Here is a 15,592-nt window from a genome sequence, read left to right on the forward strand (position 1 = left end):
AGGCACGGTAAACTCTCGAATGAAACTTATTCAATAGTTCTGTCTGTCTGTCTGCCCCCCGTGAACTATAGAAAAGAGAGGGGGTTCGAATCCCTCTCCATCCGCGAAGTCATAAGTTCTCTTTTGCCTCAATAGACAAGCAGCATAAAACCTTGACTTTTACACACTTATTTTGGAATCATTAAATTATATCCCGAACTCAAAACTAAAACCATAGAATAGACTTCCCACCTTTTTCCACAAATAAAAATGTTCAAGTGGATGAGATTGGTCGAGTGATCTCAGAAGAAACCAAATATCCAAAAGTCACTTGTACTATAATAATTAAATAAGTTAAACTTTACGAATTTTAAAATATAAAATTCATCTATAATAAAATATATATTTACATCCTTAGATAAATCTCATTAAATAAAAAGTGTCAAATAGTTCGACAAAAACATCATGCTCTAATTTATTGCGAAATTTCGTCTTCACATTTTCATTACTGAAAATGTTTGCTCCGTAATAATAAAAATTGTAACGTTAAAACTAAATTAATATTTTATTAAGTAAAAATTATAAGAAAAAAAAATTAGATAATGTTAACTTGTAATATTAATATAACATAATAAAACCAAATCAATTATAGACATAATAAAATTAACCAATACATAAATTAAAAAATGGATATTATGGAAGAGAATTAATAAAAATGATGATATTTGTAAAGAATTATTACTTATTTATTATTATCTTTTTTATTATTCTTATTTTGTATTTACCTCATAACTTAAGGGACTTGTTTGTGTATTTTTTTTGTTAGTACTTATAATGAGAAAGCACTCAAAGAGCTAGTGTGAGTTTTCTATTATCTCAAAACCTAATCTCTAAAATTCTCAACTATTTTTTAATCTCTCAAAATTTAATTTTTAAAGTAGCTCTAAACTATTCTTCATTTATATAAATTAAGAAGATATATATTAAGGAAGTGAATTAAAAAAAAATTGATATTATATTTCTTTTCAAATTAGAAAAATAAATATAAGAATTTTAAATGAAAATAATTAAATGATAAATAATTAGTAATATATTAAATTAGTGAAATAAAATTATGTCTAAACAAATTTTAAATAAAATAGAAAGATAATTAATAATATAAAATTAAGTTTATTATTATATATATATATATATATATATATATATATATATATATATATATATATATATATATATATATATATATATATATATATATATATATATATATATATATATATAAAAGTAAGGTGAAATTAAGCTTATTATTATTATATATAAAAGTAGGGTATATATAATGTATATATGGTATAAGCATTGGAAAGGAATGAGAAGCAGGGAGAGTTTGGATTTGTTTTTTCATTATATATATATAAAAAAATAATTAAGGGGTGGGATTAATGTCACGGCCCATTGGTATGGGGTGCACATGTCAAGCCTCCAAGGTGCATTTTCTAAAATATTTCAAGTCTTGGGTCATTTCTGAAACACTCTAGAATCCTCTAGGAGTTCCTGGATTTTTGTTGGTCATGGAACTCTCTAGATTTATCTAGGAGTTCCCCTTTTATGAGTGAGGTCATGGAACTCTCTAGATTTATCTAAGAGTTCCTCTTTTGTAAGTAGGGTCATGGAACTTTCTAGAATTCTCCAGGAAGTTCTTTTGTATATAAGGTGGGAGAATTCTCTAGAATTCTCTAGGAGTTCTCATGTATAGGTGCTAGTAGAATTCTCTAAAAACGTCTAGGAATTCATAAGATTAGTTTAATAATAGAAGAGTCTAGAAATGTCTAGGACAAGGAAGATCTAGAATGATCTTCCCACATGTATATAAACAAGTCTAGGTCATAGGACTCAACTCATAACAACCAATGTTCAAAGCACTCAACACTTGTAATACCTCACTCTTGTAAGCAATAAAACAAGATATTCTCCAAGCTCTTTCTCTCTCAAATTGTTCAATCTTCTTGCATATTTTAAGAGGCTGACTAGCTAGGATTGTGGCAATCTAGCCTAGTGCCGCGCGGGACGAGAGAATATTCGGTGACCGAGTTCCTGCCCGTGACAAGTGGTATCAGAGCAAAAGTATTATCGCATCCACGTTTGTGCTTCCGCATTGAAAGAAGAGATGGATTCAAGTTCCAAAGTCACGAAGGTTTCGACCGGCGAACAAAAGGACAAGAGGTCCAAGAGGGACAAGTCCGTCGAGAGGAGTGTCGACATGGAAGCGCGGGTGACCCGGCTTGAGGAAGGCATGTCCGAGCACCAGGAGACTCTCGAAGTGTTTAGCGCGGTGGCCGAGAGGGTGACGGCGTTGGATGAGGCTGGTGAAAAGTTGGAGAACGAGGTGATGGGGATCATTAACAATATGAACCGGAGCATTCGTGACGAAGTGCTGGTATCGATTCGAGGGGAGGTTAATGATATCCTCCATGAAGTGCTCGAGACAATCCGGGGAGAAGTCCATGCGAGGATCGACGCTCTCCGAAGGGAGATAATGGGGAGGCTCGACTCTATGGAGGGTCGAATTGGGTGGAATGGAGGGGAACTTCGAGGTGCGACACCTCGTCGGATGGATGTTCCCAAGCCAACTCCGTTCAAAGACTTGAGGAGTGCAAGGGAAGTGGAGGACTTCCTTTGGAACATGGAGAGGTACTTTCGGGCATCAAGCATACTAGATGATCGTGGCAAGTTGTAGACAACACCTTTCTTCCTTCAAGAGATGGCACTACTGTGGTGGAGGAGGCGGGAAGTAGATATTGAACGAGGCACGTTACGAATGGAGACGTGGGAGGACTTCAAGACCGAGTTCAAGCGCCAATTCTTCCTAGAGAACGCCGAGTTCGAGGCTAGGAAAAGGTTGAATCAACTTGTCCACAACAGGAGCATCAAGGAGTATGTGAAGGAGTTCCAGGAGTTGATGCTCGAGTTACCGAGTCTAACGGAACAGGAGGCCCTGTTCGCGTTTGTGAATGGCCTTAAGACTTGGGTGCAGTTGGAGCTGCAAAGGGCCAAGGTGCGGGACGTCTCCGAGGCGATCGCGGTTGCAGAAAGACTATTAGAGCTCAAAGTGTTTGTGGATAGGCCGAAGATCCTCAGGGACGAGGAGGAAAATCGTGGGGGAGACCACCCACGTGACCAGGAGAAAGGTGGGGGAGACCGCCCACCTAGGAAGGGGCATGCACATAACAACTCTGTGGGGAAAACCGACGACTCGGGTAAGCCAAGAGTGTGTCAGATTTGTGGTGCTCATAATCACATAAAGTTTATGTGCCCATTCAAAGGGGAAAATGTTGCAGTAGCGAAAGGACACGAGTCTTCCGAGGAAGAGGAAGGGACTCGGGTGGGTTCCTTGAGACTGCTCAACGCTGCGAAGACTAGTGTTGCGAAGCCGGTCAAGGAAACAATGAGTGGCTCTTTGTTCGTGGAAGCTTGGATCGTGGGAAGAAGCATTAAGGCACTAGTGGATACAAGGGCTACACACAACTTCATGCGAGAAGGAGTAGCCAAGGCGTTGGGTCTACGGATTAGCCCAACAAGAGGGACGGTGAAGTCCTTCGATGTAGCCAAGCCAGTGGCCGGGGAGGCTAGGAAAGTGTACACCAAGATCGAAGACTGGTATGGGACAGTCTCGTTTACCTTGGTCCCAATGGAAGACTACGACGTAGTGTTGGGACTACAATGGTGCGATCAGGTATGCGCTTGCATAATGCCTTATTCCGATTCCTTAATCATCTTGGATCACGGGAAGTCTAGCGTGATTCCAACAAGGAGAGAATTAGAGGGAATAAGCATGTTCTCGGCAATGCGATTCAGCCGAGGTCGCAAATGTGGTAAAGGGCTTTTACCACTTTTTCTAGAGTGGATGATGGGGACGGTTCCAAGGGGAAAGGACAAGTACCCAAGGAAGTCCAAAGGAGGTGCAAGGTCTTCGAGCGACTCAAGACTAAAGGCACGAAACCATCAGATCCACAAGGTTTGGCCACAAGAAACGTGGGCCAAAGTCAGTCCGCCTTCACTCGCGTCAAGTGCATGGGAAAGGAAGCAGGGCGTGCAGTTAGGAAAGGGGACGGTGGAAATGGGAGTTGCCCCCGCAACAGTTGAAGTCTCTACGGTCTGTGCTCAAGGGGCTTGTGCGCAGATTCGAGGGACCGTTTTCGATCGAGAGACGTGTGGGAAACGTCTCATATCGGTTGGAGCTGGCAGCCATAAGTGCACCTGATGCCGTGACGTGCAAGGGGAAGGAAGAGCACTCAAGGGACACCAGGAAAAAGATCACCATGCATCGTTCTAAGGTCGTGCCGAGGTCGGCCACGACTTAGGTGGGGGAGAATGTCACGGCCCATTGGTATGGGGTGCACATGTCAAGCCTCCAAGGTGCATTTTCTAGAATATTCCAGGTCTTGGGTCATTTCCTGAACTCTCTAGAATCCTCTAGGAGTTCCTAGATTTTTGTTGGTCATGGAACTCTCTAGATTTATCTAGGAGTTCTCCTTTTATGAGTGAGGTCATGGAACTCTCTAGATTTATCTAAGAGTTCCTCTTTTGTAAGTAGGGTCATGGAACTTTCTAAAATTCTCTAGGAAGTTCCTTTTGTATATAAGGTGGGAGAACTCTCTAGAATTCTTTAGGAGTTCTCATGTATAGGTGCTAGTAGAATTCTCTAAAAACCTCTAGGAATTCTTAGGATTAGTTTAATAATAGAAGAGTCTAGAAATGTCTAGGACAAGGAAGATCTAGAATGATCTTCACACATGTATATAAACAAGTCTAGGTGATAGGACTCAACTCATAACAACCAATGTTCAAAGCACTCAACACTTGTAATACCTCACTCTTGTAAGCAATAAAACAAGATATTCTCCAAGCTCTTTCTCTCTCAAATTGTTCCATCTTCTTGCATATTTTAAGAGGCTGACTAGCTAGGATCGTGGCAATCTAGCCTAGTGCCGCGCGGGACGAGAGAATATTCGGTGACCGAGTTCCTGCCCGTGACATTAAGCCCACCTCAGCTGTGCTGTATGTCCGTCCCTGGTCATTCCAAAATAAATTAAATATAAATAATTATATTGATAAATTTAATGTCTTCCAAGTATTTTAGGAACTTTTAATAGTGCCCTTTACAAAGAAATTCAGAAGGAATATCATAAATTACAACAAAGATTGCATAAAACAGTAAGCAAAAAGGCAATAATTTACCAAATGTAAGTTCTTAGTGTTTCTATAGCTTTTAGAATCTATAAAAAGACTCTATAGGAACCTCTCTTCCAACCTTAAGTAAGACAAAACATTTCCTAAAATGATGCAAACAAGATCAAATTCATTTGTTGCATGTTTTCTTCAATTATGTGCAATTTATGTTATTCTCCTTACATGCACCAATTCAAGTGGCCAAGATCCACAAGTACACATTTATTCTTTAATTCAATTTGTAATATACTGACCAATATATAATTTCTCACACCTGTTCGGCATGATATAATAATAAATAGTTTGTAAAACATTTATATGACAAAGAGACTTAGACTAAAAGATATATCCCTCTAAATTCATGTTCAATTATCTAGAGAGATTAATATGATTGACTATTATAATCCCTCAAACAGATTAAAAAATTAGGCCTTAGTTATGCACATCTCTTGATCTCATTTCAATTATTTAAGTTGCATAGTAGGCCTATATTCTTACAACATATATCCATATTCATTAAATCAATGTTTAAAATTTCTAAATTCAATGGTTTGTATGTGCCTAAATAACTTGTAGAAGAAAGACTTGTCTTTGAGAAAAGAAAATTCTATAAGCTAAAAAAGGATCTTTAACAAACAAGTGCATTAATATGTTTCCTTTTCTTGATAGTAATATGTAGGCCTAATTAAATTGCAACAATGAAATGAAAGCATAATCCATTCATTATTTTAGCAACCCCTAGAGTTGTACAATTTATTTAAAAAAAATTGTTACTAAGTTTAACTACTTTAGTTTGGGAATAATTGTATCAACTATTTATGGAAGATTGTTCTTTGTAAAACCCATTGGAATTTTCAAGAAGATATTTTTAAGTATTGACATTTATATAATTACCTATTAACAACACATTTCAACTGCAAATTATTTTCGATAAATCAAACAAACCCATTTAAAATGTGATTTGAATAAACCTCTTAATATTAACATCATTTATAATAACTGTCCCAAAACTTATTATAGGGTGAAATATTGGGGTCAGTGAGCATTTGAGGAGGGTCCTAGTATTTGGATCCTTTTCCCTATAGAGTTTGTACTTTAAGTCACAATTTATATTTTCTTTAAACTAGAAAATTTTAACCAAATTCTTTATAATATAAATAAGATAATAAATCAACTTAAACTAATTAAATGAGAAAAATGTTAATATGAATAAGAAAATAATATTGTAATAAAAGAAAATTTGAAAGGTAGAAGTGTATTGGTGGAAAATTAATCCTTTGTATTATTTTACTTTATAAAGTTTAATTTGAATGCAATATAGAGCAATAAATACTATAATTGTCTCATTCCCTGTCTAGAGAAACATCACCTTAAATTATTCTATTTAGACTCGACCAAAGATAAAAATATATTTAAATAGGCATTCAAATCTTCTTACCAACTATTGTTGTTATACACACTAACATATTTATTATTTTATTCAGGAGTATATAGTCTACATGGGAGACTTTAAACTAACATTGGGCATTCCTCCACCTATTTTACATACAAGATTTCTAAAAAATGCTCTTGGCGTGTAATATATCACTACTGTCATTTTTTAAGCAACTTGTTTTTTTCCTTCTCATTATTAGTTATTAATACAAACAATTTAAAATATTTGATTAAAATGATTATTGCTTACTTATTTTAAAGTTCAATTTTTTCTTGAGCAGGAATACTTTTGCGACAATTATTTACAGTTACAAGAATAATTTCAATTGTTTTCTTGCTCTATTAAAAAACGACGAAGTTCAACGAGTATCTTGTAAGAATCAATTAGTTCTCAACTATATATAAAATTTCCTATAAAATCATTTATATATTCATATACATATATGCATTGATTTAATTAATTATCAGCAATGAAAGGAGTTGTATCAGTGTTTCCTAATAGAAACAATGACATGCTTACGACAAGATCATGGGACTTCATAAATTTTCCTCAATCGATCAAAAGAAAAACAGTTGAGAGTAGTATCATTGTTGCTGTAATAGATTCCGGAATTTGGCCAGAGTCTGTAAGCTTTAAAAATTCAAGATTTTGTTTCCCCTCGCGTCCACCAAAAAAATGGAAAGGCTCTTGCAGGAGACTAACCAATTTCACTTGTAATAAGTAAGATGTTTTTTATATAAAATAAATTTAATTAAAATATAATAACATATTATGATTGCATGCATGCATGCAGAAAAATCATTGGAGCAAGGTATTACAAAAAGAATGGTCACTTCTCCACCGAGGATGTTCAATCTCCAAGAGACACCATTGGTCATGGAACTTATATGGCCTCAATAATTGCGGGCAACATTGATAAATCAGCAAGTTTTTTTGGCCTAGGTACAGGTACAGCTCGAGGCGGTGTCCCATCTTCGCTAATTGCCGCATATAAAGTATGTTGGTCCTCTGGTTGCGACGATGCCGACATCATTGCAGCATTCGCTGATGCAATCACAGACGGTGTAGACATAATATCAATTTCTATGGGAGATGAAAATCCTATAAGCTATTTTACGAATTCTTTATCTATTGGGAGTTTTAAAGCAATGAGAAAAGGAATTTTAACGGAAGTGCCAATAGGAAATAAGGGTCCCAAACGTTGAAGTTTAGTGAATGTTTTTCCTTGGGTACTTTCAGTCGGTGCAAGCACTATTGATCGAAACTTCATTAGCAATTTAGAAATGGGTAATGGTGTGGTTGTTAAGGTAAATTAAAGTTTTTCACTACCATTTATTCTTGTTTAAGCAAAGCATGCATACAATGATTTTTATTGATTTGATTTTTCATTTGTCTTACTAACACAGGGAGTTTCAATAAATATGTTTGATGAAACTGATTTCTACCCTATGGTGTATGGTTCTGATGTGCCAAATAATAGAATGAATGTTTCCAGCAACGTATCTAGGTATTACACAATGATCCTAATTATACTATGAATTTATTAGGGTTGTCCAAAAAAACCGGAAAACCGGTAACCCAACCGAACCGATAGTTAATCGGTTTCATTTTAACGGTTTATTGGTTAACCGGTTCTAGCAGTTCCGGTTAATCGGTTTTTTACCGGTTAAACGGTTCGGTTTTCGATTTCCCTATTTTTCTAATGGTTTAACCGGTAAACCGGTAATAATTTAATTATATATTTTTATATTTTATAATTTGTAGCAGTTATTTTATAAATAATTTTTATAGAATAATTTTTAAAAAACATTATAATCTATATAGAATTTTATCAAAATAAATTAAAAACAAATTGAAATAATTTCATTAAAATATGTAAAATTGTTTTTATAACGATACGATAACGTGGAATTATAAATTAACAAAATTAAAATAGTTAAGCAAATTAAAACTTTATGTCTTCAAAGTTCAACCTTCACTTCATGTTTTAACTTTCTCTCCAACACGTTCAATACGGAAACACCTAAAATCAAAGTTATAAATTATAATTTACCGATTCCACTTCCTGTTCTATCGGTTGAGAAGAGGATTCAATCATATTCGCTTATACTTGGTTGATCAAAGACTAATCGACATAATAAATTTGAATTTTCTCAAGAAACATATAAAACCTAACAGAATAGTTATAAAATATATTATATTGTTAGAATAAAATTATATATTATAACATATTCCTAAATATATCAATAAAATATATTATTATAATATAATATATTTATATTATATAATAATAATATAATATATTATAATAGAGACAAGAAAGGATAGAGAATAGTATAATAGGAAAGTGCAAATAATAATTTTAAAAAAAATATTTTATATATTTATTACTTAATTTAAAAAAAATTGAATTATCTGTTCCTGGTTAAACCCGGTTAACCGGCCAGAACCGACCAAAACCGGTAGAACCAGAACCGGTAAAACCGATACCATTAACGGCCGGTTAACCGGTTTATAAAATAAAAGCCAAAACCGGTATTAACCGGAACCGTTTAACCGGTTAACCGGTTAACCGGCTAACCGACCGGTTAACCGGCTAACCGACCGGTTGAACACCCCTAGAATTTATCATGCTAAACATCATATTGAGTTCCATGAGCCATTTTAGTTTGTCATATATTAGTATTGATAATCTAATTGCCAATTAATTTACAACAATTTTGTTGTAATAATGTTATTGGTCTCATAACTGCAGAACGTGCAAAAGAAACTCACTCGATACTACATTAGTAAAGGATAAAATTGTTATTTGTGACGAATATAATATAGGGACAGAAGCTCTTTCTGTTGGTGCAACTGGTATGGTGATACGAGCTCGTGAAAGAAAAGATGACTCTGATGCGTTTGTCCTCCCAACAACTTATGTTTTCGGATACGAGGACAACCGAATGAGTAACTATTATATGAGATTAAGAGAGAAGAATATGTAATATTTAAGTTGTTCTAAAATTATTTGTATATTATTTTGTTCATTTATTGATTTTTATTATTATTAAGCAGGACTCCAACTGCAAGAATATTCAAGACTAAAGGAGGTATTGATTCTTCGTCACCATATATTGGATCCTTCTCATCTAGGGGACCGAATCTTATAACACCTGAAATCCTGAAGGTTTGATATATTTTTCACTTATTCATTACTTTTTTTTCCCTTAACTTTACTCTAATATTAAATATGAAGCTTAATATTTGTAAAAATTATTTTATTTTAAAGATGATGCATCCAAATATTATGAAATTGATAGACGTTTACGTACAACAAAAAAAAATAACAATGGTAGTGAAAAAACGAAAAAATATAAATTGATGTGTGCAAAAATCCTCTAAAAGGTAATAAGATTCCCGACCGAATCAATCAGTTTTACGGACTAAACCTCGTATAATATCAGGATTATAGCATTGTGATATAGTCTCTATTATTTTATATATGGTGAATAATTTGATTGGAAATGAATAGTATAATATTATTAAACTTTAATTTTAATAATTGTATAATATTTTAATGTATAAAAATGAAAATGGATTCTAGTTCAAAATAGCAATTAAAATTACATTTATCTTATAATAAATTATAACAATGTTTCTCCTTATCTTGTAGCCGGATTTGTGTGCGCCTGGTGTTCACATCTTGGCAGCATGGACACCTTTGAATTCTCCTACTAAGGAACAAATTGATAAGAGAAGGTCACCATATAACATCTTATCGGGCACTTCAATGGCATCTTCACATGTTGCAGCTGCAGCAGCTTATGTCAAATCTTTTAATCCATCACTGTCGCCAACCGCTATAAAATCCGCTCTTATTACCACGGGTATATATATCATTAATAATTTAAGAAGTGTTATCAAAATACTTTTCATTCTATACAATTGTTAAATTTAAAATATCCATTTGCAGTCTCAAAGATGAGTGAAACAACAACTCCTGATGTAGAATTTGCTTACGGAGCAGGCCACATAAACATTGCTAGTGCCATTAATCCCGGCCTTGTGTATGATGCCAAAATAGTTGATTATGTGCGGTTCTTGTGTGGGCAAGGCTACACAAATGAGCAATTGTATCTTCTTACAAGTGAACATACTTCTTGCACCACTTATGGGAGTACAATTTCTTCGAATCTTAACATGCCTTCATTTTCTATCCCTGTTTCTCGTTCAGCTCGATTTAATGTCACCTTGACTAGAAAAATTACCAATGTGGGAACGGAATCATTTACTTACAGTGCCGTGATTTCGTCTCCGCCGTCGGTACAAATAAGAGTGGTTCCCAACAGACTTTCATTTTCTAGGGTTGGAACAACTGTACAATTCACAATGATTGTAGAGGGAATGCTTACTAGAGAGAACATGGTTTCCGCATCTTTGTCTTGGATAGGTCCCAAAAACACAGTGAGAAGTCCTATTGTTGTATTTGTTAGAGAACAACCATGATGATATGACATGGAAAATCATAGTAATAAACATATTTCCTATAATATATAAATAAGGATTAGATGAAAGAGACTAATGAGTTCTCCAATAAGAATTGTACATGAGAATTTGTCTATAATCTATGTTTGTGGTGTTATCATCCTAATAATATAATTGAGGCTGTTTTACACTAAATATTATATATATAATTGAGGCTGTTTTACACTAAATATTATATATATATGAATTGCGGTTACTATGAGTGTACTCATTTTCTATATACAAAAATTCTTACCCATAAAAAAAATGTTTGGCCATTTAAGAAACGATTAAAATCATTTTATGAAAATCCTAAAATTGAGAGGGTCAAAATTAAAACTAGACAAACTCTAACTATGATCGAAAGATAACAATCAAACGATTCTAAAAAACTTAATTAGTAACAATCAAACATACAATTAGAGATTACAAAGAAATTTTATAAACGGTATTAAATCATAATTATCCAAATCAGTATTTTTATTCCATACCAACATGTTGTATCAACCGGTTGTCTTCCTCTTCCATTTGTCTTTCTTCTTCCTCTTCCTCTTCCTCTTGTAGTGAAAAATGATGAATTAAAAAGTTTGATGAATATTACTTATTCTCATTTTGATTTCTTTCTTTATATAATCCCGTTCTGATTTTATAGAAAGAATCACTATTTAGGATTTCCGGGCTCTTCACCTTGTTGTTCACAATTTGAATTTATAGGTCATTGTCTTCATTTCTTTAGCTTCATCTTTGGAATCTTCAACAACTTTGGATTCTTCTATATCAACCTTTAAATTCTCTTCTTCGTTTAGATTAGCCTGAGTATCTTACTCTCTGTTTAATCAGCAACCACTTCAACTTGATTTGATTGTGATTCCTTAATTATCTCTTCAACATGATTAGGTTGAGGTTTCACCTCCTTCGTACTGCTTTCTTATTGTACAAAATTTTATTTATATTTTGTTTTATGTTTTTTAACCATTATTTGCTCTTTGATTATATGCACCTATGTTACATTTTCCTATATATCTACTTTCTAGCATTTATTAATTTTTTTATCATCTTCTTTAGCTAAATCACATTTTGGGTTTGCATGTTGGAAAGTATCGTAGAAAGAGTATATGTATGGTCTCCACTCATAAAGAATTTCATGACAGTATGTTTTCCTTTTATGTCTACTATTGTCATAATATAATTTTTTGATCATCTTCTTTTGTTTTAATTCCTTGTACTACTAAATATTAATAAAGTTAGAATAAATATTAGATTATTAATATGCTTCTAAAGAAATAAACAATTCTAATGAACACATTATTATATAAACTAAGAAGATTTTCATGCAATACATAAGAATAAAATATAAACAAAAAAATTATAATATGTATTTCAATTTTTAAAATTCTTAATAAATTATGAATAATATATTAAAATAAAAAATAAAAAATAAAACACTCAAATCTCACATTTTATTCACTTTGATAAAACAACTCATCTTCTCACATATCTTCTCACATATTTTTCCCTAATGAACCTCTCATTTCGTAACATTACACTCTTACTTTGGTTAAATAAAAAATCTCAAACATTACCAATCTCTTTTTAGCCTCTCTTTAGCCCATCAATGTTCAATCAACCTCCATCTCGTGATCATAAAGAACTTAGACTAACCAACCATCTCATTCCACATTTATCTACCAATTCAAATTGGACTTCTCATCTCGTGACCTTAACTTTCACTTTGGTCAAACAACTAATCTTTTTTTTAGTTAGATAAAATATTTCAATTTTTTGTTTGTTGTGTAATTCATTTGTTTTAGACTATTACGAACTAAATTTTCTAGGCTTGTCTAGAAAAATACATAAACTCATTTGTTTTTTTTCCATTTTGAAATTTTTTAATGAAATAATGTTAAGTCGTTTTTTCCAAAAAAAAAAAAATCCTCTCACATATTTTAACCACCAATATCAATTTATTTCCCAATCGACCTCTATTTATTTACCTTACTTTCACTTCGATTAATCAAAAATCATCTCATTCCATATTTATCCACCAATAACAATCGATCTCTATTCTCTCGAAGACTTTACTTTCACTTCATCAAAAAACTCATTTTCTCACATATTTTATAATATACAACCCAACATTCTTAACCTCACTCTGGCTAACCATACATCTCATTTCACATTTATCCACCCAATTTGACCTCTTATCTCGTTACTTTACTCTCACTTTGACTAATTAAACATCTCATTCCACATTTACCCACCAATTCATAATCAACCTCTCATCTCGAGACCTTGTTTTTACTTCGTCAAACAACTCATCTTCAAACATATTTTATAATATACAACCCCAAGGAGATTTTTTCAGAAAAAATTGAAGAAACTTTTTTATCCTCAATTCGGATAACCATCCATCTCAATCCACATTTATCCACACTAATAATAGACCTCTCCTATGTGACCTTACACTTTCATTTCGGTCAAATAACCAGTCTCTAACATCACCAATCTCTTGTACTATTCACTTTGGTCACCAATCCCCAACTGAACTCTTATATCATGACTCATCTCCTAACATATTTTACAATATATAACATAACATTTTTATCCTCACTTCAGATAATTAACCATCTCATTCCACATTTATGCACATTAATCAACCTCTCATATTGTGTGACCTTACATAATTTCATTTCGGTTAAATCAACCATCTCCAATGTTACCAATCTCTTATACCCTCACTTTGACCCATCAATCCCCCAATCAACATCTCATAGCGTGACCTTACTTACTTCGATTAACTTAAGTCATCTCATTCCACTAATCTCATTTCAAGACTTTATTTTTATTTCCGTCAAACAATTCATCTCCTCACATCTTTTACAATAAACAACTTGCCTTACTTATCATCACTTCGACAGACCAGCCCATCTCATTTCACATTTATCCACCCTAATCGGACATCTCATATCGTGCCCTTAAACTTTCACTTTGGTACATTACCAATCTCTTTTACCCTCACTTTGGCCCATCAATCCTCAATCGACCTCTCATCGTGTGACATACTCACTTCGACTAACCAACCATCTCGTTCCATATTTTTATCCATCTCGATTGACCTAGTCCACCTATCATCATGTGGCATACTCACTTCGATTAACCAACCATCTCATTACATATTTTTATCCACCTCAGTTGACCCAATCGACCTCTCATCATGTGGCATACTCACTTACCAATAATCTCATTCCATATATTTATCCACTTCAATTGACCTCTAATCTTGTGACTTTACACTTTTACTTCGGTCAAATCAACAAAAAACTAATCATATTCTTGAATATCGTGAATGTAATTTACCCAACCACCAATTTCATCGTACATTTTAACCATCTATCCCAATCGACCTCTCATTTTCTAAATATCATTTATCCGCCCAACAATTTCATCGCAAATTTTAACCAATATCATTCGCATTCAACTATCTTCACCCTTCAATAAACCAACGTTTTTATTTCACATATTAACTATCGACCTCTCATTTTCTAAATATCATTTATCCGCCCAACAATTTCATCGCAAATTTTAACCAATATCATTCGCATTCAACTATCTCCACCCTTCAATAAACCAACGTTTTTATTTCACATATTAACTATAATTGTTTTAATAGTTTAATAATTGTACTTAATGGGATTTGAACCATGGTCTTCATTATGTAGCATTAACACTTCAACCACTTAAGATTGATGATTTATATTTATAATTTTGTGTATGCATATATAATTTATATGATTAACAATTAAAAAATACTTATAAATACAATATTTTTATTTTAAAATATTTAATAAATACTTATCATTTTAATATATTTAAACTAAATTTTTATTTTTAAAATTTATTATTAAAAATTCACTAAGGTTTATTATATATATATGAACGAATTATTATTATACCGTTGATTTTTTATTATTGTTTTAAATAAATTTTGAATTATTAATTTTATTTATTTAGATTTATTATTAAAATAAATAATAAAGAAATGTGTTAATTTTTTTAATAATTAACTAAACTCTCTTTTTTCCAATTAAAGTTTATTATTATTATATATATATATATATATATATATATATATATATATATATATATATATATATATATATATATATATATATATATATATATATATATATATATATATATATATATATATATATGAATATGAATGAGTTAAAGGGTTTGTTGAAGGATTTTATTTATTTTGTTATATTGCAAGTTCGATACATACATATACAATATTAATTTTATTTTTAACCGTTTAAAGTTTATGGACGGGTCAACCTACAATCCGACCCAAGTATCTATTTACTCTCACATATATATTCAAATTAATCACAGCTCTCGACCTGGTAATCTAGACACTTTGAAATTAAGCATTATTATTAT

At 32.6% G+C, this 15,592-nt stretch overlaps 1 protein-coding gene across 1 annotated transcript; it reads left to right on the top strand.

Moving 5' to 3' along the window:
* The first annotated feature begins 7,109 nt into the window (after positions 1-7,109).
* On the top strand, positions 7,110-11,131 carry LOC124935222 (cucumisin-like). Its single transcript, XM_047475668.1, has 8 exons — positions 7,110-7,261; positions 7,434-7,831; positions 7,880-7,947; positions 8,047-8,147; positions 9,396-9,626; positions 9,701-9,812; positions 10,299-10,512; positions 10,599-11,131. Exons 1-8 carry the CDS (start codon positions 7,110-7,112, stop codon positions 11,129-11,131), a joined length of 1,809 nt encoding a protein of 602 aa, XP_047331624.1.
* Positions 11,132-15,592: the final 4,461 nt, after the last annotated feature.

Source organism: Impatiens glandulifera, chromosome 4 (genome assembly GCF_907164915.1).
Source record: "Impatiens glandulifera chromosome 4, dImpGla2.1, whole genome shotgun sequence".
Taxonomy (NCBI): Eukaryota; Viridiplantae; Streptophyta; class Magnoliopsida; order Ericales; family Balsaminaceae; genus Impatiens; species Impatiens glandulifera.